Source organism: Lactuca virosa, chromosome 5 (genome assembly GCF_052849685.1).
Source record: "Lactuca virosa cultivar CGN04683 chromosome 5, Lactuca_virosa_CGN04683_v6, whole genome shotgun sequence".
In the NCBI taxonomy this organism is placed as follows: Eukaryota; Viridiplantae; Streptophyta; class Magnoliopsida; order Asterales; family Asteraceae; genus Lactuca; species Lactuca virosa.
Window position 1 is genome coordinate 309,748,864 of NC_136430.1, and position 24,662 is coordinate 309,773,525.

At 36.9% G+C, this 24,662-nt stretch overlaps 1 protein-coding gene across 1 annotated transcript in view; it reads left to right on the forward strand.

Moving 5' to 3' along the window:
- Positions 1-1,334: 1,334 nt before the first annotated feature.
- LOC145111854 (uncharacterized) overlaps positions 1,335-24,662 on the forward strand; it is a 35,514-nt gene continuing 12,186 nt past the window's right edge. The window contains exons 1-4 of the mRNA XM_079048100.1: positions 1,335-1,372; positions 1,462-1,614; positions 1,965-2,462; positions 2,904-3,050. Of these exons, the coding sequence (XP_078904226.1) occupies positions 1,482-1,614; positions 1,965-2,462; positions 2,904-3,050 (778 nt within the window). The 5' untranslated portion in view covers positions 1,335-1,372; positions 1,462-1,481. The remainder of the gene's footprint in view (positions 1,373-1,461; positions 1,615-1,964; positions 2,463-2,903; positions 3,051-24,662) is intronic.

Here is a 24,662-nt window from a genome sequence, read left to right on the forward strand (position 1 = left end):
ACACTATAATTATGGGTATTACCTTGGTGATGGGATATATCCAGAGCACACTACATTTGTCAATTCATACTTATATTCGACCAATGAAAAACGAAAATTGTTCAGGTAGCACATGAATCGGCAAGGAAGGATGTGGAACTGGCGTTTGGAGTCCTAAAAAGCAAGTGACACATAATCAAACATCCGACATGATTATGGGACATGGGAAAATTAACGAAGGTGTTGACTGCTTGTGTTATTTTACATAACATGATAATATAAGAAGAGGGTAGGGATATTTGTGTGCATAGTTCAAACGATATACTTAATCCACATGCACTAATACAAGTTGACAACCCAACATACTTCACAAGACTTTTGGCAATACAAAACAGTGAAACACATCACAATCTATGTCCCGATTTGACTGAGCACATATGTCAAAGACAATTCAAACATGACAATGTCGAGGAAGATGATGAGGACGCGGACGATGAGAACGAGGTCGATGACGATGACAACAAGGCCGATGACGATGAGGACAAGAACAATGACGATGATGACGTCGATGAAGAGTGATATTTTCTATTTGCTAGTCTAATTTCATTTTTTTTATTAATGTAAGCTTTAATTTTTATGTATTTTCAATTTCTAATGTAGATTTAAATTTCTAAGTTTTAATGTTTCATGTATTTTTTTAATTAGTAAAATGTTTATTTAAGTTTAAAATTATGTTTTTTTATTTAATTTAATGTACTTTTTTATTAGTAAAAATATTTTTTTTATGTTTAGTAATTGTGTGTTTTATTTAATCGAATGTCAGCAAAAAAAATAAAAAATAAAAAGATAAACAATATGGAGTGATAACCATTTCCAATGGTTAATAGTGTGGTAGTGAACATATAGTGAAGATGATGTGGCATTAGCAACATTTGTAGAGACCATACCTTTTAACCTTATAAATAACTGATGTTAACACAATTAAGATAACTACTTAGATAGTATTGAATTATAAGATAACTACTTACATAATATTGAATTACAAAGTGATAGCTACCACTACCATATAATTTTATTGGGGACATTATAAAATTATAAATGCTCTGAGTCCTTCCCTGTTATTTATTTGCATAACAAATAATTTGTAACTACTAACTAATAAGAAAATAATAGAAAGTACATATTACACCCATCCCCTCCTGGAGTTTATTGTATACTATGTTTCTCATCCCTTTTAACGTGCATATAACGCATTTTCCGGAACTTAATAAAAAACGACTTTTATTGCCGTTGACTTCAGCAGGGGACTCCGCATTATAAATTTATTGTCCAACCTTCCTTAAACAATCCATTCATACAGACTAAAGAGACTAACTGTTTGTATCAGTTGGAGGTATTTTCGAATAAATCATCCATTAACGTTAAACTTTACGTTTTGTAATTGTATTTGAGTTGCTAATTAATGATATTCTCGGTGCACAGGGAAGTAAGCAGCCTGAGAGATGAACACTGCACCTTCACCACTATCACTGAACACCTTAAACCAGCTGCAGCAGCAACAGAACCAAATCATGGTTCCAATTGGTCCACCACCGCCACTGCCACTGAACCTACCTTGTGGACAGCTATTTGAAGGTAATTTCTAATTTGGAATTTTACCAGGAAAACTTTACAACATATTTCAGGGTTGATGCGTGCTTAGTTGGTCAGATTACGTTTTAATTGCGACATATATCAAGATTAATGCATGTTTAGTTGTCGGATTATGTTTATATATCATGATTGATTAATGTTTATTTCCTCGGTAGATGGAAAGGGGATTCGCATTGAAACTTTTAAAAGATGCAGATGAATTTCAATTAATCCTCATAGATAATATGTAAATAATAATTTTGGGGGTGGTTACACCTGAAAAGTCAAACCATAATCTGGTTAGTTAGTTCTAATGTAAAACAAATTAACTTTTGAAATTGCTTAAACTGAAGGAAGTAGAGAAGACTACATCAAGATTGGTGCTCCTCTTTTTGAAGCATCAATCAAAGGAGACTGGAAAGCTGCTAAAGCTATCCTCGAGAAAAATCCAGAGATGGTGCGGTTTGCTATCACCAAAAATTTTGATACCCCACTTCATATTGCAGCATCTGCGCAATCGACCATGGCTGTGGAAGCGTTTGTGGAAAATCTACTGGACATGATGGAAAGGAAAGATATTGAATTACAAAATAAAAGTTACAATACTGCCTTCATTTTAGCAGTTACCGCAGGAAATGTCAGAACAGCAAAGATGATGTTGCATAAAAATAAAGCCGTGCTGGAAATCCCTGGTAGTGATGGAATGATGCCACTCTATGTGGCTGCTCTATTTGCAAGAGATGAGATGGTGAGGTATCTCCATGCTAACTCCAATAACATGTCTAGTGATTTTTGGACAAATGAGAATCGGGGTTGGGTTCTCCTAAAATGTGTTGAAGCAAATATCTTTGGTAAGTACTAGTTACAAACTTTCGTTATTTTAACATGGCTTCTTTGTTTTCGTGCACTTTTAGCAAGTATTCTGCGTTTCTAGCTCTAAATGGGAAGTCATTGACGCTGGTTCTTGAGCACATCTATACCCTGAAAAACTACCTTATTATCTAGTTAGATTCCAGGCCTTAGAACTGAATGGTCTCAGTCGAACTGAAGTCATAAAAAATGATTTCATTCATGACAAGAATCTGACTGAAAGCATGAATTTAGATTTAAAAGAGATCAGCAACTGTGAAACTTTCGACACAAATCGATCCATTTTCATTTGATTTGGTGAAATATGAACCCCGATTTTACTTGTCAGAATCTTTATGCTATATCTTCTGAACTACATGCTTAATTTTTATTCGCTAATCAACAAGTTTTCTCTAATTAATTGACCACATAACCTTTTGTAGATGTTGCTCTACAAATAGTGAATGAATGCACCCAACTCACCACTGATAAGAGAATACTTCGTGATGTACTCTTACTTTTGGCTCAGAAGCCTGAAGCATTCATAGAAAGGAAACCAAATAATATTATCTTGAGAATCGCGAAGTCAAGTAAGCATCTGTTCCTTAGTCTAATATCTCTGTTTTAATCCTCTTTTAATGTGTGAACGCTTTTAAGCTGGTTGTTTTCGTGTGCTTAAAATTAGTTTTTGTGTGATGCATGATTGGTTTTTGGTATATGCAAAATGTTCTTATGCTTGTGATTTGTGATATTATGCATTCATTTCTCATGCCAATTTCTTAGAGTTAGGCTAATAGATTGGATCAGAACACAAATACTCAAACTTGAAGGATTAGAAGGATGTTAAAAAATGGGTTACATAGCCAAATTGATTCCAAGATACTTTTAGGTCACAGATTAATCTGCATAGAATTTTTATTTTATTTTATTTAATCTAAGAATGGTTACAGGTGTGTATCTTACATTTATACGCGAATTTTGAAGAAAATGTGAAAAAAATGTAGAAACGGATATTCCCACATCATCATCTATTATATCATTTAAGGATAAGTAGAAAGATAGTTTTCACTTATAAAAGAAATCCTCACTACATCAACCTAATCTACTCTCAAAACAATCACTCAATCCTAATCTATGATGAAGATCGAGAACACTGATTAACACAGAAGAAATATAAAAACCCTAAACTCTATACAACGAAGAAGAACGAGAGGGTTTCTTTAAGAGCTCTGAAACGTTTGTGTGTGTAAAAAATGATCCAAATGAGCTACACAACACCTTATATATTTCGGGTAACCGGATTCTTCAACCCGCATATTGACCCGGACAAGAAAGACATAAATTGCAACGCAACCCATCACTTTCTGATAATGTTACAAACAATCCAGAACACAAAAATAAATAACAAACACATCCTTTAACCGTTTTACATTTAAACCCTGCAAAATCAAGGAATGACAAGTTTAAACCAACACCAATACTTTTAACACCCCTCCTCAAACTTGACATTTGAGGACAAGAAAAACATCAATCTTTGTTAAAAGGATTAACCAAACCAATTTCATTTAACAAAAAATTATGTTTGAAAAATGTTTAAAAACTTTGTTGAAATACCAACTCTTTGTTTAGAAGAACTTATTTTTTCAATTTTTAAAACTCCATTTGCTATTTTTTCCCTAACAAAGTGCAGGTCAATTTCAAAATGCTTTGTTTTCTCATGGAAAACTGAATTCAATGCAAGTTTTATAGTAGACTCATCACAAAAAACTTTTAGAGGAGTCAAACCTTTAACACCCAAATCAAACAAGAGTTTCAAAATCTAAATAACTTCACAAGTTACAGAACCCAATTGTCTGTATTCAGATTCAGTTGATGATCTGGAAACAGTTGCTTGTTTTTTATTTTTCCAAGAATCCTGAGAACCCTCGGGAATATTCAGAGACTCGGCTAATGCTTCTAGGCCCACATTCGGAGCGCTCATCAAGCCAACTTTGCTCTATGGGAGGTGAAAGAGCGGTTGAAGCGGACAGACCGCATCGAAGATATATTTAGATATATACACGGTTACGGTTATCTCGGACTGCGTTCCGGATTAACCAATGAATTTCCAAAATAAACAAAATACCCGGTAACATATTTTCTAGAAGAAAGACTCTTTGCTCAGTCAACATCCACAAAATCCATTAAGTCAAAATTATCTCACTTAACTATAGAAATACATTTTCCATGACTTCCCTTCAAATATCTAAGTAATCTAAAAGTTATATTCAAATGAGACTTATGAGGCTTGTGCATAAACTGACTGAGAAGTTGAACACAATATGATATATATGGTCTGATAATAATAAGATATATAAGCTTTCCAATTAATTTTTTAAATTCAGTAATATTTTCAAGTAAATGATCACTATCATCATAATCTCTTTTTGGAAGAAAATTTGCTTCTAAAGGAGTTAGAACCAGTTTGCAACGTAAAAACCTAAATTCATGCAAAAGTCCAAGACAATATTTTCTTTTATTTAAACAAACTCCTCCATTTATACTCAAAACCTCAATTCCAAGAAAATAATTCAACTTTCCCAAATATTTTATTAAAAGTTTTGAATTGAAAAAATATTTTACATTCTAAACTAAGAAAACAACAATTGATTTATCCATTTTCTTAACAAATAAAGAATAATCATTTATACTTTGAGAAAAAACATAACTAATAGTTCAGAACACAACTCTTCATTCCACTTTTTAAGGGCCTCCTTTAACCCGTATAAGGACTTAACCAACTTACATACTCTAGTATCCCCTTTAGTATGAGATCCCTGGGGAAGGCTCATATATACATCCTTAGTCAAATCTCCATAAAGAAAAGCATTATTAATGTCAAGTTGATATAAAGGCCATGACTTATTAACAAACAAATAAATAATAACACGAACTATAACAATTTTGGCTACTAGAGAGAAGGTTTCTTAATAATCAACCCCTTCTCTCTGATTATATCCTTTAGCTACAAGACGAGCCTTATACCTTTCTACTTATCCATTAGTTTTATACTTAATTCTATATACCCATTTACAACCTATTCGATTCCTTGTTTAGGAAGATCAACAATATCCCATGTATGATTATGATACAAAGCTTCCATTTCATTATTCATGGCCTTAATCCAATTTGGATCAGTAGAGGCTTCTTCAAAACTCTTTGGTTCAATAGTTTTATTAAGGTTAGAACAAAAACACTTATTTTCATTGTTAATATTAACCTAAGTTGGTAGTTTAGAATTAGATTGTTATTATTATTATTCATTAGGGTATCAAAGTGTAATTATTCAACTGATGGCTACTCAGTTGGGTTATCAACTAAACCCCATTCAATCTCCACGGCCTCAAGCTCATTTTGGTTATTGGTCTTTCAATAATAACCGAGGCGGTCGTGGATCTCGTGGCTTTTCTCGTGGCAACTCACGTGGTGGTTTTAATCGCTCTCGGGACAGCAGTGGCACACGATAGTTTTCTTGGGCCTCCACCCAAAACACCGTCTATGGTCAATTGCAACAGGTATGGTATAGGACATTTACCATCTCAGTGTCCGACTCATTTGAACCAATCTCAACCTGCTCCACATGCCAACTTTACAACACGCTCAGAGGCTGACACATCTTCTGGACCCACTTGGAAGCTCGAAACCGGTGCAGCTCATCATGTCACTCCAGACCTATCTAGCTTGGATAGCTTCGAGGCCTACTATGGTAATGATTCTTTACTTGTTGGTAACGGTAACTTTGTATCCATCTCTCACATTGGTTCATCCAAAATCTACTCACCAAACAAAACTTTTACCTTATCTAACATTCTCCATGTTGCTCAACTAAAACAAAATCTTTTATCTGTTCAAATTTTTTTTCTTGACAACAATGCTTTCTTTGAATTTCATTCTTCTTATTTTGTTGTGAAGGACGAGTCTACTCACACTACCCTCTTTCCGGGCCCAATGAGTAGGGTCTGTACTCCATTTGCCTTCCACAACTCAAGTCTCTGCCCAAGGTTGCGTTCACTGCTGTCAAAGACTCTTCAAACTTTTACCTTATCTAACGTTCTCCATGAACCACCATTATCACCTCAATCTCATCCACCACCATCACCTCAATCTCCTCCACCAACTAATACCAACCTACCACTGTAACGCCTACGTTTCTTGCTTGGCATCATTATAAAATTTGTATTTACGTCGTTCGACGATTGTAACCTTTTAAGAATAAGTGAAATTGAATTATTCGAGTATATGTATTACATACATGTAAATTAGAGAATTATTATGTATATATAATACTTGTGTAAAAATTTATTTAAAAAAAAACAACTTAATAAATATGGCTAAGACAAACGTTAATAATAAAAAGATTATTTAGGATAATAATCGTAACGAAAGTTGTAACGAAAATAAAATTTACAAATTATATGTTATAAAATGTATTTAGTCTAAATACATCCGGTGTGAACCCAAATAGTAAAATGGTAATGTTTTTGTGTTACACCTGTTTTTCAACGATAGTTACCAATTATATTTTACGACGTTAACTATCGATGTTAAATTTTGATAATCATCAATAATAATAATAATAAAATAAAATAATCATTATATATTAATAAAACTAATCAAATATTTTGAAATTTATTTGATATTATTTTCTTTTGAGAAAAAAAAATGCATACATTAATATGTGAGTTTTATAATCCTTACGTATGCATGGATACAAATTAATGATTCAGTAAAAAAAGTACAAATAGATGTTTATATATTTTTAAGGAACTATATATGATGTTTATATATTTTTAAGGGACTATATATGTAAGATAAGAATACAACTTGGAGATTGTTGATCATACAAGAGAAGCTCGATACAATTCCATTTGCAGTCAAAAAGTAGAACTTACGTGTCAAGCAAAATAAGAATAATAATAATAATAATAATAATAATAATATATAAAAAAAAGAGCATACGTAGAGACCAACGTGGAGGAAACGAAAGCAACACGTAGTAGTTCAGATTTTATCCTCTTATGTAGTACTATAAATAGGAAACCATTTGAGTTTTTTTAAATCATAGAAAATATTTTAAAAGGGGAATTTCAGTTAATAAGAACTTGAGCAATTATTCTTTACGATTCGAAGCTTACACTCGTCATATCAAGTGAGTGTATAGTCACTTTCTTCTTACACATAGATATGAAATATTTTCTATAAAATACGTGTTATGTGTAATTTTATTGTTTGTTTATTTGAGATGAGTGTTGAATAAATATTTTATACAAGTTTTAAACTGTATATGTATTTTTATCTACAAATATGTTGGGTAAAACATGAGTAAATATAATAGTTGATGTGTGTTAATATGATGAGAGGCCTCGATATTGTTATTGTTTCAGTCATCTAGTGGAGTATAGATGACGACCACAGAGTTTTCTAGACAGTCCAGTGGAACGCTAGCAGGCTCACAACCTATAGGTGTTTGTGAACTTAGTGTTCAATAGTATGCTCCATCCCCCACATGGTTCCCTTATTTGAGATAAATTACTGAGGAATCCCCTAAAGCAGTGTTGTCACCCCGATGAAAATCCTTAGGTTAGGTCCCTTATGAAAGGTGTTTAGGGACGTAAAGTGAGGATAACGGGAACGGGTAATCAGGGCTATTGTTGTTTGATGAAATTAATAAATTTATTGTTGGTAGATGAAAATTAATAAAAACCTCCACCACCAGCTCCTCGGCCTCAGCCATCCAACCTTCGCCCTAATCCTAAACAACCAGATCGATATAACCCCGCTGCCTACACCACCTCCACCTCCACATCTCCTCCCCTTGAACCTACCAGCTTTACCGTTGCTAACAAGTCTTAAGAATGGTGTCAACCAATGGCCGAAGAGTTATATGTGCTCTATAGGAATGACATGTGGACTCTTTTATCCTTGTCTCTAATGTTAATATTGTTGCTTGTAAATGGGTTTACAGGGTAAAAACTGATGAACATGGAAAGATTACCAGGTACAGAGCTCGTCTCGTAGCAAAAGGCTTTAATCAATAGCATGGTGTGGACTATCATGAGACTTTCAGTCCGGTCATCAAGCATGCCACCATTCATACGATTCTCTCTCTAGCTGTCAGTAACAAATGGCCTCTCAGACAGTTAGACATTCAAACTACCTTTCTTCATGGAGATCTTGAGGAAATGGGGTATATGCGCCAACCTCCGAGATTTATTGATCAAACAAAAACTGATCACATCTGCCTGTTGCATAAATCCTTGTATGGCCTCAAGCAGGCTCCTCGGGCTTGGTTTACAAAGTTGTCTACCTCGATTCATCGGTTGGGATTTTATGGGTCCACAATAGATCCCTTCCTTTTTATACTAAACTCATCCGACTCACTTTTCTATCTTCCGGTTTACATGGATGGCATCATCACCACCGGAAACAACTCCACTGTTGTAGCGTCAATCATTCAGAAACTCAATTCTCTCTTTGCACTTAAGGATATGGGTCAACTACACTATTTTTTGGGGGTTGAAGTTGTTCACAGGTGTTCTGACTTGGTTCTTTCCCAACAGAAATATGTCCGTGAGATCTTACACCTTGTTAGTCTTGCCAAGTGCAAGCCAATATCAACCCCTATGAGCACCTCTTACGTGTTGTTACCCGATGATAACCCCTTACTTGATAATCCCTCTTGTTATAGGCAGACAGTAGGAGCTCTTCAGTATGCTACTCTTTCTCACCCTGATATTGCCATTGCAATTAATAAAGTCTGTCAGTTCATGCACGCTCCAACTGAGAACCATTGGGCCGGTGTTAAACTCATCATTTGTTATCTTAAGGGCACCATCGACTTGGGATTATGGATTCGACATAATACGGGGTATCAGCTTCAAGCCTTTTCGGATTCAAATTGGCACGCTAATCTTTAGACCTTCTCGGACTCTAATTGGGTAGGTTTCCCAGTCGATCGTCGATCCACGGAGGGATTTGTTATCTATTTAGGTTCGAATCTCATCTCTTAGTCTACTCGCAAGCAGAAAATTGTATCTTGATCTTCAACAGAGTCCGAGTACAAGGCTATTGCAGATACTGTTGATGAATTGATTTGGTTGAATTCCTTTCTTTGAGAACTTGGTTTGGTTAGCGCGACACCCACACTTTGGTGTGACAATCTCGGTGCAACATATCTCACGGCTAATCCAGTATTTCACGCTCGTACTAAACATGTTGAAGTTGACTATCATTTTGTTCGTGAACAAGTAACTCAGGGAAAACTAAATGTCAAGTTCATCTCTAAAGACAACCAAATTGTTGATGTTTTTACAAAGCCCCTGTCATCTCAGAAGATTGAGTTTTTGCATTCCAAGTTGCAGATTGCTAACTGCCCTGAACTTGCGGGGGAACATTAACCTGAGTTGGTAGTTTATAATTAGATTGTTATTATTACTATTCTTTAGGGTATCAAAGTGTAATTATTCTTTTCTTTATATTTCGTTGTAATGTCACCAAATCAATCAATGAAACCAAGATATCAATTCCTTAATCTTGATTGCGAAGAACATAATAATTAAGAGTACGTTCAATACCATATCTATGCCTCCCTTCAACAATATAATCATTAAATTTCATAGGCATTCGAGACTCTCTTCTAGACCTAGTCACCCCAACTGACTGTCCTAGAGAAGGAAATGAGTCTAACTGACTACTTTCCTCAGTTAAATTTGAATGACTTGGCATAGTCCTATTAGATGAAGATGCCTTGCTAGTCCGATTATCAACTAGTTTAGTATCAAGAACAATCTCATTTAGATTCTGAGCTGCATTAGAACCATCCATCTGATGGTCAACACTCAAGTCATTAATATCAATTAAATCATTCATATATTCAGAACTATTTAGGTCATCGTAGGAAAAAAGGTCTACTGAATTAGTAAAATCAAATTGGTTGTTAATAGTTGTGGACTCCAACTTAAAAGGAAAATCTGACTCATAGAACTTCACATCCTTGGTAACAAAAATAGAATTTGTATCAAGACTCAACAATTTATAACCCTTTTTCTCAAAAGAGCATCCTAACAAAACACATTTTGCAGCCCTTTCAGAAAATTTATCATGATTGTTAAGTTTTGTAGCAAAACGCAAACTACCAAACACTCTTAAGTGTTCAAAACAAGTATTTTCTTAAAAACAAGTTCATATGGGGATAAACATTTTAAAAGAATGGTTGGCATTCTATTTATAAAAAAAAAAAGCTTAAGTAAGAATAGCATCTCCCCAATGCTTTATATAAGACTAGACTGAAAAAGTAAAGATCTAGCAACATTAAGAATGCATGTGTTTCCTTTCCACCTCCCTGTTTTGTTGTGGTGTATAAACACAAGACGTTTGACGAAAATTACTATTAAGTTCAAAGAAGGTTTTCATTCTAAGATTTAAGAATTCAGTTCCATTATCAGAACGAACATTTTTAATTTTAGAATCAAACTGATTCAACAAAATGTTAAAAAAGAAGTAAAACAACTATAAACTTTGTCTTTATTTTGCAAAAGATAAACCCAAGTAGCCCTTGTGAAATCATCCACAATAGTCAAGAAAAAACTATAGCCTTCTCTAGTAGTCATTTTATAGGGTCCCCATATATCTAGATGGATCAATTCTCCAAGTTTGGAAGAACTATGGACACTAAGAGGAAAAGACTCACGCGTTTGCTTAACCTTATGAAAATTTCACAAGGAGGAAGAGAAGTATTATCAAAATTAAGTTTGTCTTTTAACGAATTTAAAGCTTGTTCAACAGGATGACCTAACCAACTATGCCATGTAAGTTTAGAAACACAAAATTTAACAAAATTACAATAACTACAATAACTAATACATGAGGGAAAAGCATCAAGATAGTACAATCCCCCATACTCCCTACCATTTTCTACCACCTTCTTTGATTGTGTGACAACCGTCAAATTTCGGTCAATTCAAAGTCAAACAAAGTCAACAAGTCAAACCGGTCAACTCCAATAACCCTTGTATGTTAGGGTTTACGTTATGTAATCACTATACAATTCGCTATTTTTAATGAGAAATCATCATTTGGAAAGTTCATGTGTTTGATTTTCCTTAGCCTTAACAGTGCTAAACAACGAACCAAAGCGATAAAACACTATTGCACAATCATCGGGATTGTGTACGACACTAAAACACGGTTTAACGGGGTTTACGAACCTTGCGTTGTGAAGCCGGACACTCAAATTAATCACAAACGAAACCTCTCTAAATCGTTTTCACTCTATCTCTTTCTATTTGAAATCTCTCCCAAATCTCTCTCAAAAGTTACTTTAACTTTTTGTAATCATTTGGGTCATCTCGACCCTTAACCGGGTCAAAAATCGCTTGAAACGGGGTAAAAACGAGTAAAATAGCTTTAAGGATCCGAAACCGAAGCCTCGCATCCGAATCCGAAGCCGAGGCCTCGCATCCGCATCCGAAGCCTCGCATCCGAAGCCTCGCATCTTCGGCCCCCATGCGAGAGGTCTCGCAGACAGCCCCTTTTTACCGGTTTTTCGACTACGACTTCGTTTTAACTCCGTTTTTCATTATTTTAACGTGGGATTTTCACCCAAAACTTTATTTTATAAACTAAGGCCCCAAAATATATAAATCTTCAGGGTTTTTATAAAATATATTAAAAGAATTAGTGATTGAACTAATTATTGAGGGAATATTTGCTTTTCCTTAATTTATGGCAAAAGCAAACCACCACCACCTCACTCTATGATTAGCCACTCTTTCCCACTACCCCTTGTCTCCTTAGTGGACCTTTACAGCCAATCTCCAGCTCTTCCCATGTTCTAAGAGCTGGAGGATTGATCCTCTCTCCTCATTCTCCATAAAACTCTTTCATTCTACACTTAGCAACCAAGAACACTCTCCAAAATTCTCTCATCTTTTCTCTCAACTTCAAGAACTTCAAGGCTTTCTCCAGGGATTTCTTTCTTCAATTAGTAAGTATCTTCATCATTCACATAATTATTAAACTCCATTCTACTCAAATCATTGATATCTTACACAAGTTCCATCTTATTCGGTGTTAGATTCTCGAATCATCAAGACATCTTCTTAGTGTTCTTGGGTTGAACACTTCCTCTCTCTCACTTTCATCTACTGAAACCACATAAGGTGAGTTCATACCCATACATTTACATGTTTTTCTTAAGTTTTAAGGGGGGAATACAAGTAAAATCATCAAGAATACAATTAAACTTTTTCTAACAGATTACATCAGAAAAGATGGACGTTAATCACGGACTGTTTTGGTCAACTTAAATATTTTAGTTTTCAAAACTGTTCCAGGTGCAAGCAGTTCAAACTCTTAGCTTTAAAATGGCTACTTGCACATCTCCATATGATTTTTCTACAATTTATGGTGATTTTTACAAAACTGCCTGTCATTTCAGAGGCAAACCCGTACCAGTCTGTGATTATGAACATTTTCACCTCTGTTAGAGATCACTAAAAATCATGATAAAATTTACGAACAAACTAGACTCATATTCCAAACTCTCAAAATTTGAGGATTTGGATTTAGAGCTTTGATGATTTTTCTATAAATTTTCTAATAACAGTAACAGAAACTGTTTTCAACGAAAAGTTGCTGTTAATTTCATTTCACCTTGTATCATGTTGAGCAAGGTGTATATCTTTATGTGATTATACGTTACTGCAATATATGACATTTTATCTTAATATTTAGACACACATCAGTTTACAAATGGATTTGGTCATATAAAATATAAAGAATAACAAGTGATTATAATCAAAGTACAATCGATACATTCAAACATTAAATAAACTATTTTGAATATAGTTTGCATACATTACCACGTACTACCCTTGGTTGATAAACTATAATAGGTATAGTTTATGATACATTACATAACACATACATTTAAAAAGGGTACATTTATACAAAGGATATTTTCATTAAGCAAGGTACGGCCATACGGTACCAAGTTTTCATAACACGTAATTCCGTTAATGACTTTGTGAGACATTTACTTCAAATTACCATTAAGTCCTGTATTGTAACCAGAGTCTCCTTGAGGGAGAGCGTGATACTTGTGTATAGATCTATATTGGGTTTGACAAACCCACACCTAAACTGCATGCAACAGTTAGACCGATAGGTCTGGGGTGACAAATGTCATAACAGTTCCGACGCCTGAAGAACGTCGTTTTAGGCAACCTTGGTCATAGTATGGTTATAATAAACTCACATAAAGTATTAACAAACATTGGAATTTACGGGAACTTCATTAAAATTTAACGAGTTTATGTCGATTTAAACTTGCATTGTTGTGCTATAAATATGACAAATTACTTGTACATTTCGGTCTTTGGGTTTTAAGACTACATTTACACATTAAGGAAAATATTGGATTTTTCTAACACAAATACTACTTTTACAAACGAAAGGCTTTTAATAATACCAAACAAAAGCTTATGAACTCACCAACCTTTGTGTTGACACTTTTTCAAACAACTTGTATTCTCAGGAAATCATTAAATAGGTAATCAAGTGCTTTTGAGGATGGGACGCTAAGGCGTCTACTATTTCATATTTTATCAACATATTGTAATTGATTCGTAAACATGTAATTCATACAATGATGTAATTTTTTTCAATTATATATATGTTGGTTGTGTTTGCTTGAATTACTATTACAATTGCTGTTATGATACTATACATGAAGTCCTCCACCCCCAGACATTTCCGCCATCCTTGGTTTGGGGGTGTGACAGATTGGTATCAGAGCGCAGTTTATAGTGAATTAAGTATATCAAACCACATAAGATATACAAACTATAAACACAATTGGGACTAATAGTCTCTGATTTGTGCATTTTTCAAATAAATATACTTTTAGAAAATAAATGATTTTTTTTTATTAAAAATATAAATACATGCATACATGCTCATATAGTGTCATAACTAGAAGAACATAAAATAAAAGAAGAGGAGTTGTACATTATGGGTATGCCTTGGTATATGTAAATCAAGTCTGGGAAGGATATAGCCTGATCAACTATATCTGTCCGGGAATTGACTTGCATATACCGGGGGATGGTCAGGATGGACAACAAATCTAACAAACCTAATAACAGACTACAAAGAATACTTTAAGAACTCAAAACTAAACATTTACAAATACTATAGGAGTATTTTGTGTTACTATAATAAATTATCTGAGAATTAAATAGGTCTTTATTTATAGATCAATAGCTGCTAAGTGGATGCGCTAAGGTCATATGTAACTAAGATATTATAGACTTAGAATTTATGTATCTTTGTTTCACTTCCTGTCCTTGTTTGGTTGTGGTCTTAGAGTTAGGGTCATCTATTCGAAGGACTATTATATCTTAATCACATATGACTGGTATGCACTTTGCAACTAATTAAGTAACCGATAAAGATCATTTTAAAATATAATATATTAATTATGTCCCGAATAAATTAGTATATGTGAAACTTCTACAAACAGTCATATACTTGGAAACAAGGAAACTCAAATAAAATATTTTATACTTTCATTTTACCTCATAACCCAATGTATTGGGTCAATTAAAAGTATAAAATCGTATGTATCGTAAACATACCGGAAAACAACGTAATAATATACTTTATGTATAAAAGATTTCTCTTCCTATAAATACACTTTTACTAAAAGTACATTGGTTTACGACTTATGACAGAACCATGCCGCCAAGGAGAAGACCAAGACCTTCCAACAACACATCAACACCTCCTCCGCCGCCGCCTCCACAGTTTGATCCCGCGATGTTCCAGGCTGCGGTAACAGCAGCCGTAGCGGCCGCAATGTTGCAGATAGGGACAAACGGAGCTGGTGGTTCGGGATCGGGAGCTACACACTCTAACCACGGAGACAGTACGTGGCGTGCAAGAGAGTGTTCATACAAAGACTTCACCAATGGCAAACCCGACAACTTCAATGGAAGCGGGGGAGTCATCACTTTGATGCAATGGTTTGAAAAGACCGAAGTAGTCTTTCAGGTGTGCTCTTGCCCCGAAGCGAGCAAAGTTAAGTTCGCAGCCTTCACCTTCACCGGCCGGGCCCTTACTTGGTGGAACTGCCGGATTAAGTCACTTACTCTCGAAGTGGCTAGCTCCATAACCTGGGCAGAACTAAAAACGTTGATGATGAAGGAGTACTGCCCGAGAGGTGAAATTCAAAAGCTGGAACAAGAACTTTGGAACCTCAGGATGACGGACTCTGACCTTGAAACCTACACCACCCGATTCAATGAATTGGCTCTCCTTTGCCCAACAATGGTTACTCCGGAGGAGAAAAAGGTGGAGCGATACCTTTGGGGACTGTCTCTCCACGTGCAAAGTAGTGTCCTGGCTTCAAGGCCAACTACTTTTGACAGTGCCAGGGAGCTGGCACAACAACTTGTTGACCACCGAGCCGGTCATAATACTACAACCACCACCACTGATAAATCAAAAGGAGGAAACAACAAAAGGAAGTTCTGGAACGAAAAAAAGAGCCAACCAGCACAGGACCCCGCTAAGAAGCAACAAATTGTTGATGTCCATGCTGCCACTAATGCTGCCACTACTGCTACCACTCCAGCACCACCGAAGCCATATGCGGGAACCCTACCTAAGTGTAACAAGTGCAACTTTCACCACAATGGTGCTTGTAGGGAGATGCACTGTAACAACTGCGACAGGAAGGGGCACACTGCTCGTTTCTGTAAAGCGCTGGCTCGACCAATCAACCAAGTCGCCAGTACGGGGGCAACCCGAACCTGCTACAACTGTGGAGACGCAGGTCACTTCAAAAGAGACTGCCCCAAAGCACAAGCCCCTAATGCTGGTGGAGTAGGAAGAGTCCTGGCAATAGGACATGGGGAAGCAGTCGAGGATCCCACGGTGGTTACCGGTACGTTTCTCCTCAATAACTCTTATGCATGCGTACTATTCGATAGTGGAGCGGAGAGGAGTTTCGTGAGCCACCAATATAAACATTTACTTGAACAAAATCCCCAATCACTAAAGGATACTCATGTAGTAGAAATGGCAAATGGGAAAGTAGAACGCACTAGCGATATATACTCAGGATGTACTCTCACTCTAGACAACCATACATTTAAAATTGACCTGATGCCGGTCACCATAAAAAGCTTCGACGTAATCATCGGGATGGATTGGTTAGTTCCTCACCGTGCCGACATTCTATGTTACGAAAGGGCCGTTCGCCTCAATCTACCAAATGACGAAACCCTTCTCATCTATGGTGACAAACCTAGTGCGAATTTACAAATCATCTCATGCATCAAAGCCCAAAAGTATCTCCGGAAGGAGTACCATGCCTTCTTAGCCCATGTAGTAGACAAGAAACAAGACGTGAAAGACATCAAAGACATCCCCGAAGTGTGTTACTTCCCGGATGTGTTCCCAGAGGATCTTCCTGGTGTACCACTCGCACGACAAGTCGATTTCATAATTGACTTAATACCCGGAGCTACCCCCGTAGCCAGAGCTCCATACCGCCTCACACCATCAGAAATGCAAGAGTTGTCCAGTCAGTTGAACGAGCTTTTGAGCAAAGGGTTCATCAGACCAAGCTTCTCACCTTGGGGAGCACCAGTCCTTTTTGTAAAGAAGAAGGACGGATCCTTTCGCATGTGCATCGACTATCGGGAACTAAACAAACTCACCATCAAAAACCGATATCCTCTACCCCGAATCGACGACCTTTTCGACCAACTCCAAGGAGCAAATTTCTTCTCAAAGATCGACCTAAGGTCAGGTTACCATCAGCTACGAGTCCAAGAAGAAGATATTCCCAAAACTGCATTCAGAACTCGCTATGGGCACTACGAGTTTGTGGTGATGTCCTTCGGTTTAACAAACGCACCTGCGGTATTCATGGACCTAATGAATAGAGTGTGTCGACCCTACCCAGACAAGTTTGTAATCGTATTCATCGACGATATCTTGATCTACTCGCGAAGCGAAGAAGAGCATCGCCTACATCTACGCCAAGTGCTAGAGACACTAAGAGCGGAGAAGCTTTATGCTAAGTTCTCTAAGTGTGAATTCTGGATTAGAGAAGTGGATTTCCTTGGACATGTGGTAAGTGAGAAAGGCATACATGTGGATCCCTCCAAGATCAAGGCAATCGAGAATTGGTCAGCACCCAAGACGCCAACCGAAATTCGACAATTCCTTGGGCTTGCTGGCTACTACCGAAGATTTATACAAAACTTCTCCAAGATTGCGAAACCACTCACTACCTTGACGCAGAAAGGTGTGATATTCAAGTGGGAAAATAAACAAGAAACTGCTTTCCAAACGTTAAAACAAGCCCTATGCAGCGCACCGATCTTGTCTCTCCCAGAGGGAACCGAGGACTTCGTAGTGTATTGTGATGCTTCGAATCAAGGCCTCGGATGTGTGCTCATGCAGAGAGGGAAGGTTATCGCGTATGCATCAAGACAGATTAAGACGCACGAGGTTAATTATACTGCGCACGACCTGGAATTAGGAGCAGTGGTATTCGCTTTGAAGATCTGGAGACACTACCTCTACGGCACGAAATGCACTATCTTCACTGATCACAAAAGTCTTCAGCATATCCTCAATCAGAAAGAGCTCAACATGCGACAGAGGAGATGGGTAGAGTTGCTGAATGACTACGAGTGCGAAATTCGTTATCATCCGGGCAAGGCCAATGTAGTGGCCGATGCTCTAAGCAGGAAGGAGTACTCGGGCCGCCGAGTAAAATCCTTAACAATGACAATCCATTCCCACCTGACCATACAAATCAAGGAAGCTCAACTGGAAGCTTTGAAACCAGAAAAGGTGGCAGGAGAGACATTAAGGGGAATGGATAAAAACTTAGAAGTCAAGGATGATGGAGCACGTTATATCATGAACCGGATTTGGACACCGAAGTTCGGTGGACTCCGAGATGTCGTCATGAATGAAGCACACAAGACTCGATACTCCATCCATCCCGAGTCGGATAAGATGTATCTGGACCTCAAGAAATTATACTGGTGGCCGAACATGAAAGCTGAGATTGCTACCTATGTGAGCAAGTGCCTGACTTGCGCTAAGGTCAAAATCGAATACCAGAAACCATCCGGGCTATTACAACAGCCGGATATACCTGAGTGGAAGTGGGAACGAATAACCATGGACTTCATAACCAAGCTGCCTAAGACATCGGGCGGGCTTGACACAATATGGGTAATCGTAGACAGCTTGACCAAATCAGCACACTTCCTACCAATAAAAGAAACCGACAAGATGGAGAAGCTGACTAGAACGTACATCAGAGAGATTGTACGACTCCATGGTGTGCTGATATCCATTATCTCCGATAGAGATAGTAGATTTACCTCACGGTTTTGGCAGTCTCTACAAAAATCATTGGGAACTAGGCTTGACATGAGTACGGCCTACCACCCACAAACCGACGGACAGAGCGAACGAACCATTCAAACGTTGGAAGACATGTTAAGAGCTTGTGTGATAGACTTCGGTAAAGCATGGGATACCCATCTACCGCTTATCGAATTCTCCTACAATAACAGCTATCATACTAGCATCAAAGTCGCTCCATTCGAAGCTCTTTACGGTCGCAAATGCAGATCACCCCTGTGTTGGGCTGAGGTGGGGGATACTCAGCTAGCTAGAGGGCAAGTCTCTAATAGCACCCTCACTGGCCCTGAAATCATAAGGGAAACCACAGAAAAGATCGTTCAAATTCGAGAGAGACTGAAAGCGTCTCGCGATCGGCAAAAGAGTTACGCAGACAAACGACGCAAACCCTTGGAATTCCAGGTGGGTGATAGAGTACTACTAAAAGTTTCCCCTTGGAAAGGAATGATACGATTCGGCAAACGCGGGAAACTAAATCCAAGGTACATCGGGCCATTCGAAATCCTTGCTAGGATTGGGCCAGTAGCATACAAACTTCGATTTCCTCAGGAACTCGACAAAGTACATCCCACATTTCACGTATTGAACCTAAAGAAGTGTTTGTCTGATGAGACACTCGTAATACCACTCGGCGAAATCGAAGTTAACGAAAATCTCCACTTCGTGGAGGAACCAGTCGAAATCATGGATCGGGAAATCAAACGAACGAAACAAAGTCGTATTCCCATCGTGAAGGTCCGTTGGAACGCTAAACGAGGACCCGAATTCACCTGGGAATGCGAGGATCAGATGAAACAAAAGTATCCACATCTCTTCCCAAACTCTTGAAATCCCAGTCAAAATGAAAATTTCGGGACGAAATTCCTTCTAACGGGGGGATGATGTGACAAACGTCAAATTTCGGTCAATTCAAAGTCAAACAAAGTCAACAAGTCAAACCGGTCAACTCCAATAACCCTTGTATGTTAGGATTTACGTTATGTAATCACTATACAATTCGCTATTTTTAATGAGAAATCATCATTTGGAAAGTTCATGTGTTTGATTTTCCTTAGCCTTAACAGTGCTAAACAACGAACCAAAGCGATAAAACACTATTGCACAATCATCGGGATTGTGTACGACACTAAAACACGGTTTAACGGGGTTTACGAACCTTACGTTGTGAAGCCGGACACTCAAATTAATCACAAACGAAACCTCTCTAAATCGTTTTCACTCTATCTCTTTTTATTTGAAATCTCTCCCAAGTCTATCTCAAAAGTTACTTTAACTTTTTGTAATCATTTGGGTCATCTCGACCCTTAACCGGGTCAAAAATCGCTTGAAACGGGGTAAAAACGAGTAAAATAGCTTTAAGGATCCGAAACCGAAGCCTCGCATCCGAATCCGAAGCCGAGGCCTCGCATCCGAATCCGAAGCCTCGCATCCGAAGCCTCGCGTCCGAAGCCTCGCATCCGAAGCCTCGCATCTTCGGCCCCCATGCGAGAGGTCTCGCAGACAGCCCCTTTTTACCGGTTTTTCGACTACGACTTCGTTTTAACTCCGTTTTTCATTATTTTAACGTGGGATTTTCACCCAAAACTTTATTTTATAAACTAAGGCCTCAAAATATATAAATCTTCAGGGTTTTTATAAAATATATTAAAAGAATTAGTGATTGAACTAATTATTGAGGGAATATTTGCTTTTCCTTAATTTATGGCAAAAGCAAACCACCACCACCTCACTCTATGATTAGCCACTCTTTCCCACTACCCCTTGTCTCCTTAGTGGACCTTTACAGCCAATCTCCAGCTCTTCCCACGTTCTAAGAACTGGAGGATTGATCCTCTCTCCTCATTCTCCATAAAACTCTTTCATTCTACACTTAGCAACCAAGAACACTCTCCACAATTCTCTCATCTTTTCTCTCAACTTCAAGAACTTCAAGGCTTTCTCCATGGATTTCTTTCTTCAATTAGTAAGTATCTTCATCATTCACATAATTATTAAACTCCATTCTACTCAAATCATTGATATCTTACACAAGTTCCATCTTATTCGGTGTTAGATTCTCGAATCATCAAGACATCTTCTTAGTGTTCTTGGGTTGAACACTTCCTCTCTCTCACTTTCATCTACTGAAACCACATAAGGTGAGTTCATACCCATACATTTACATGTTTTTCTTAAGTTTTAAGGGGGGAATACAAGTAAAATCATCAAGAATACAATTAAACATTTTCTAACAGATTACATCAGAAAAGATGGACGTTAATCACGAACTGTTTTGGTCAACTTAAATATTTTAGTTTTCAAAACTGTTCCAGGTGCAAGCAGTTCAAACTCTTAGCTTTAAAATGGCTACTTGCACATCTCCATATGATTTTTCTACAATTTATGGTGATTTTTACAAAACTGCCTGTCATTTCAGAGGCAAACCCGTACCAATCTGTGATTATGAACATTTTCACCTCTGTTAGAGATCACTAAAAATCATGATAAAATTTACGAACAAACTAGACTCATATTCCAAACTCTCAAAATTTGCGGATTTGGATTTAGAGCTTTGATGATTTTTCTATAAATTTTCTAATAACAGTAACAGAAACTGTTTTCAACGAAAAGTTGCTGTTAATTTCATTTCACCTTGTATCATGTTGAGCAAGGTGTATATCTTTATGTGATTATACGTTACTGCAATATATGACATTTTATCTTAATATTTAGACACACATCAGTTTACAAATGGATTTGGTCATATAAAATATAAAGAATAACAAGTGATTATAATCAAAGTACAATCGATACATTCAAACATTAAATAAACTATTTTGAATATAGTTTGCATACATTACCACGTACTACCCTTGGTTGATAAACTATAATAGGTATAGTTTATGATACATTACATAACACATACATTTAAAAAGGGTACATTTATATTAAGGATATTTTCATTAAGCAAGGTACGACCATACGGTACCAAGTTTTCATAACACGTAATTCCGTTAATGACTTTGTGAGACATTTACTTCAAATTACCATTAAGTCCTGTATTGTAACCAGAGTCTCCTTGAGGGAGAGCGTGATACTTGTGTATAGATCTATATTGGGTTTGACAAACCCACACCTAAACTGCATGCAACAGTTAGACCGATAGGTCTGGGGTGACAAATGTCATAACAGTTCTGACGCCTGAAGAACGTCGTTTTAGGCAACCTTGGTCATAGTATGGTTATAATAAACTCACATAAAGTATTAACAAACATTGGAATTTACGGGAACTTCATTAAAATTTAACGAGTTTATGTCGATTTAAACTTGCATTGTTGTACTATAAATATGACAAATTACTTGTACATTTCGGTCTTTGGGTTTTAAGACTACATTTACACATTAAGGAAAATATTGGATTTTTCTAACACAAATACTACTTTTACAAACGAAAGGCTTTTAATAATACCAAACAAAAGCTTATGAACTCACCAACCTTTGTGTTGACACTTTTTCAAACAACTTGTATTATCAGGAAATCATTAAATAGGTAATCAAGTGCTTTTGAGGATGGGACGCTAAGGCGTCTACTATTTCATATTTTATCAACATATTGTAATTGATTCGTAAACATGTAATTCATACAATGATGTAATTTTTTTCAATTATATATATGTTGGTTGTGTTTGCTTGAATTACTATTACAATTGCTGTTATGATACTATACATGAAGTCCTCCACCCCCGGACGTTTCCGTCATCCTTGGTTTGGGGGTGTGACAGATTGCAAAGCATGAATTTTACAGTCGTGTTCATTAAAAACAACTTCACTATTTGTGTCGTTGCACAACTTATGTACAGAAAGAAGTTTACATTAAAATCTGGAACAACAAAGACATCAAAGAGTGTTAATTTTGTGGAAAATTATAAGTTCCCAATTTTGTCAATTTTAGCAAAAGAACCATTTGGAAGATTTACAAGAAGATTTAGTTTAGAAACATCAACAATATCATGTAGAAGTGACTTAGATGAAGTCATATGTTGATTTGCACCTTAATCAGCAATTCACTTCTGATGTTTAATGGTAGAGTTATAAGATCTAAAGAGAGGAATACTTGTCTGTAACACCCGTGTTTCTAGGCTAGACATTAATGTTGATGTAATAGTCTAGGTTAACCTTTGTAACTCATTTTGAAATAATAAGATATATTATTTGAGTATTATGTGATTTATGCTTAATTATGTGGCTTAAATGAATTAAGAATAAAAATAAGCGTAAAAATAAAATATTAGATAAGCCCAATATCTATGAAGGAAGTTGTAGTGGTCGTTACGAGGATTCCGAAAATATAAAGAATGCCGAAATCCGAGTTATAACGAAGAAGTTATGACCTGTTGAAGTTTCGCGACAGAACCGGTACGACACTGCATGACGTAAATAGTGGGTTTACGATAGAGCGATATTTAGCCTTAGTGATCTAAACGAAAGTCGTAGAATACGTTAAACCGAGAGAGTGCATAAGAAGAACGTCTAAATCTGACTTCGTATGACGAAGTTATAATTTTGCTAAGTTTCGACTTAGGAATATGCAACCCAAAGTTCGAATATGAGATCGAGTGATTTCTAGCCGAAAAAATCTAAACGAGAATCGAAGATATCGTCGATAGTAATGCAATGGTAAAAAGATAGACGAAAACGGACGTCAGATGAAAGAGTTATGAATTTCTGACGGAGTTTTCCTGTCCCGGCCTACTAAAAATAATATAATAAAAGTTAAAGTCAAAATTAGCCGATGAAGTCTAAACGAGAGTTGTAGAGCATAATCTCACCTACGCGTGGATATAAAGAACGTCAAAAACGGAACTCGTATGCGAAAGATATGAATTTCTGAAGTTCGGGGCACGAACTTCCACCTGTGTCAGAGCTCACGACGTGAGCACAGTGTTCACGACGTGAGCAGGTGATGGACATCTTCCAGGACAAGTGGCCTGAAGACGAACGCAGTGACATATTCGAGCTTACGACGTGAGCATTAGTGGCTCACGACGTGATCATAGATTTTCAACCCTATAAATAGAAGTTGAAGGGAAGCCGGCCATGGTTGCTAATTCCCCACTCTCTCACTCCCGATACTCTCTCTAGCCATCTTGAAGTACCCCCGAAGCCCCGGTATCATCCCGACACTCGAAGCGAGTCCCGAAGCTCCGAAGATCCCGAGAAGAAAAGAGTTTCGAGCCGAAGCTCTGCCCACGAGAAGTCCGGTTTTTGTGAAGTATCCCGGTTTCACCGAAGAATACTGTTTTAAAGAGTCATAGTGTTGTGCGAGCATCGTCTTATCAAGTGAGTGCATAGTCCCTTTCATATACACGATTTTAATACAAGTATTGATGAATGTATTAGATATATGATATGAGTAAGTGTGCAGTCGCTTTTTGATAATACACATATATGAATTATACTCTATGGAATACGTGTTATGTGTATATGTATCATCTGTTATTTGGAATGAGTATTGAATTAACATGCTATACAGGTTTTAAGCTATGTATAAAATATGTATATTTTATCTACTAATATGTTGGGTAGAACATGGGTAGATAGTTGGTGTGTGATGAAATAAAAATGATGAGAGACCTCGATGTTGTTGTTAATCTAGTCATCTAGCGGAGTATAGATGACGACCACAGACTCTTTCTAGACAGTCCAATGGAATGCTGGCAGGTTCA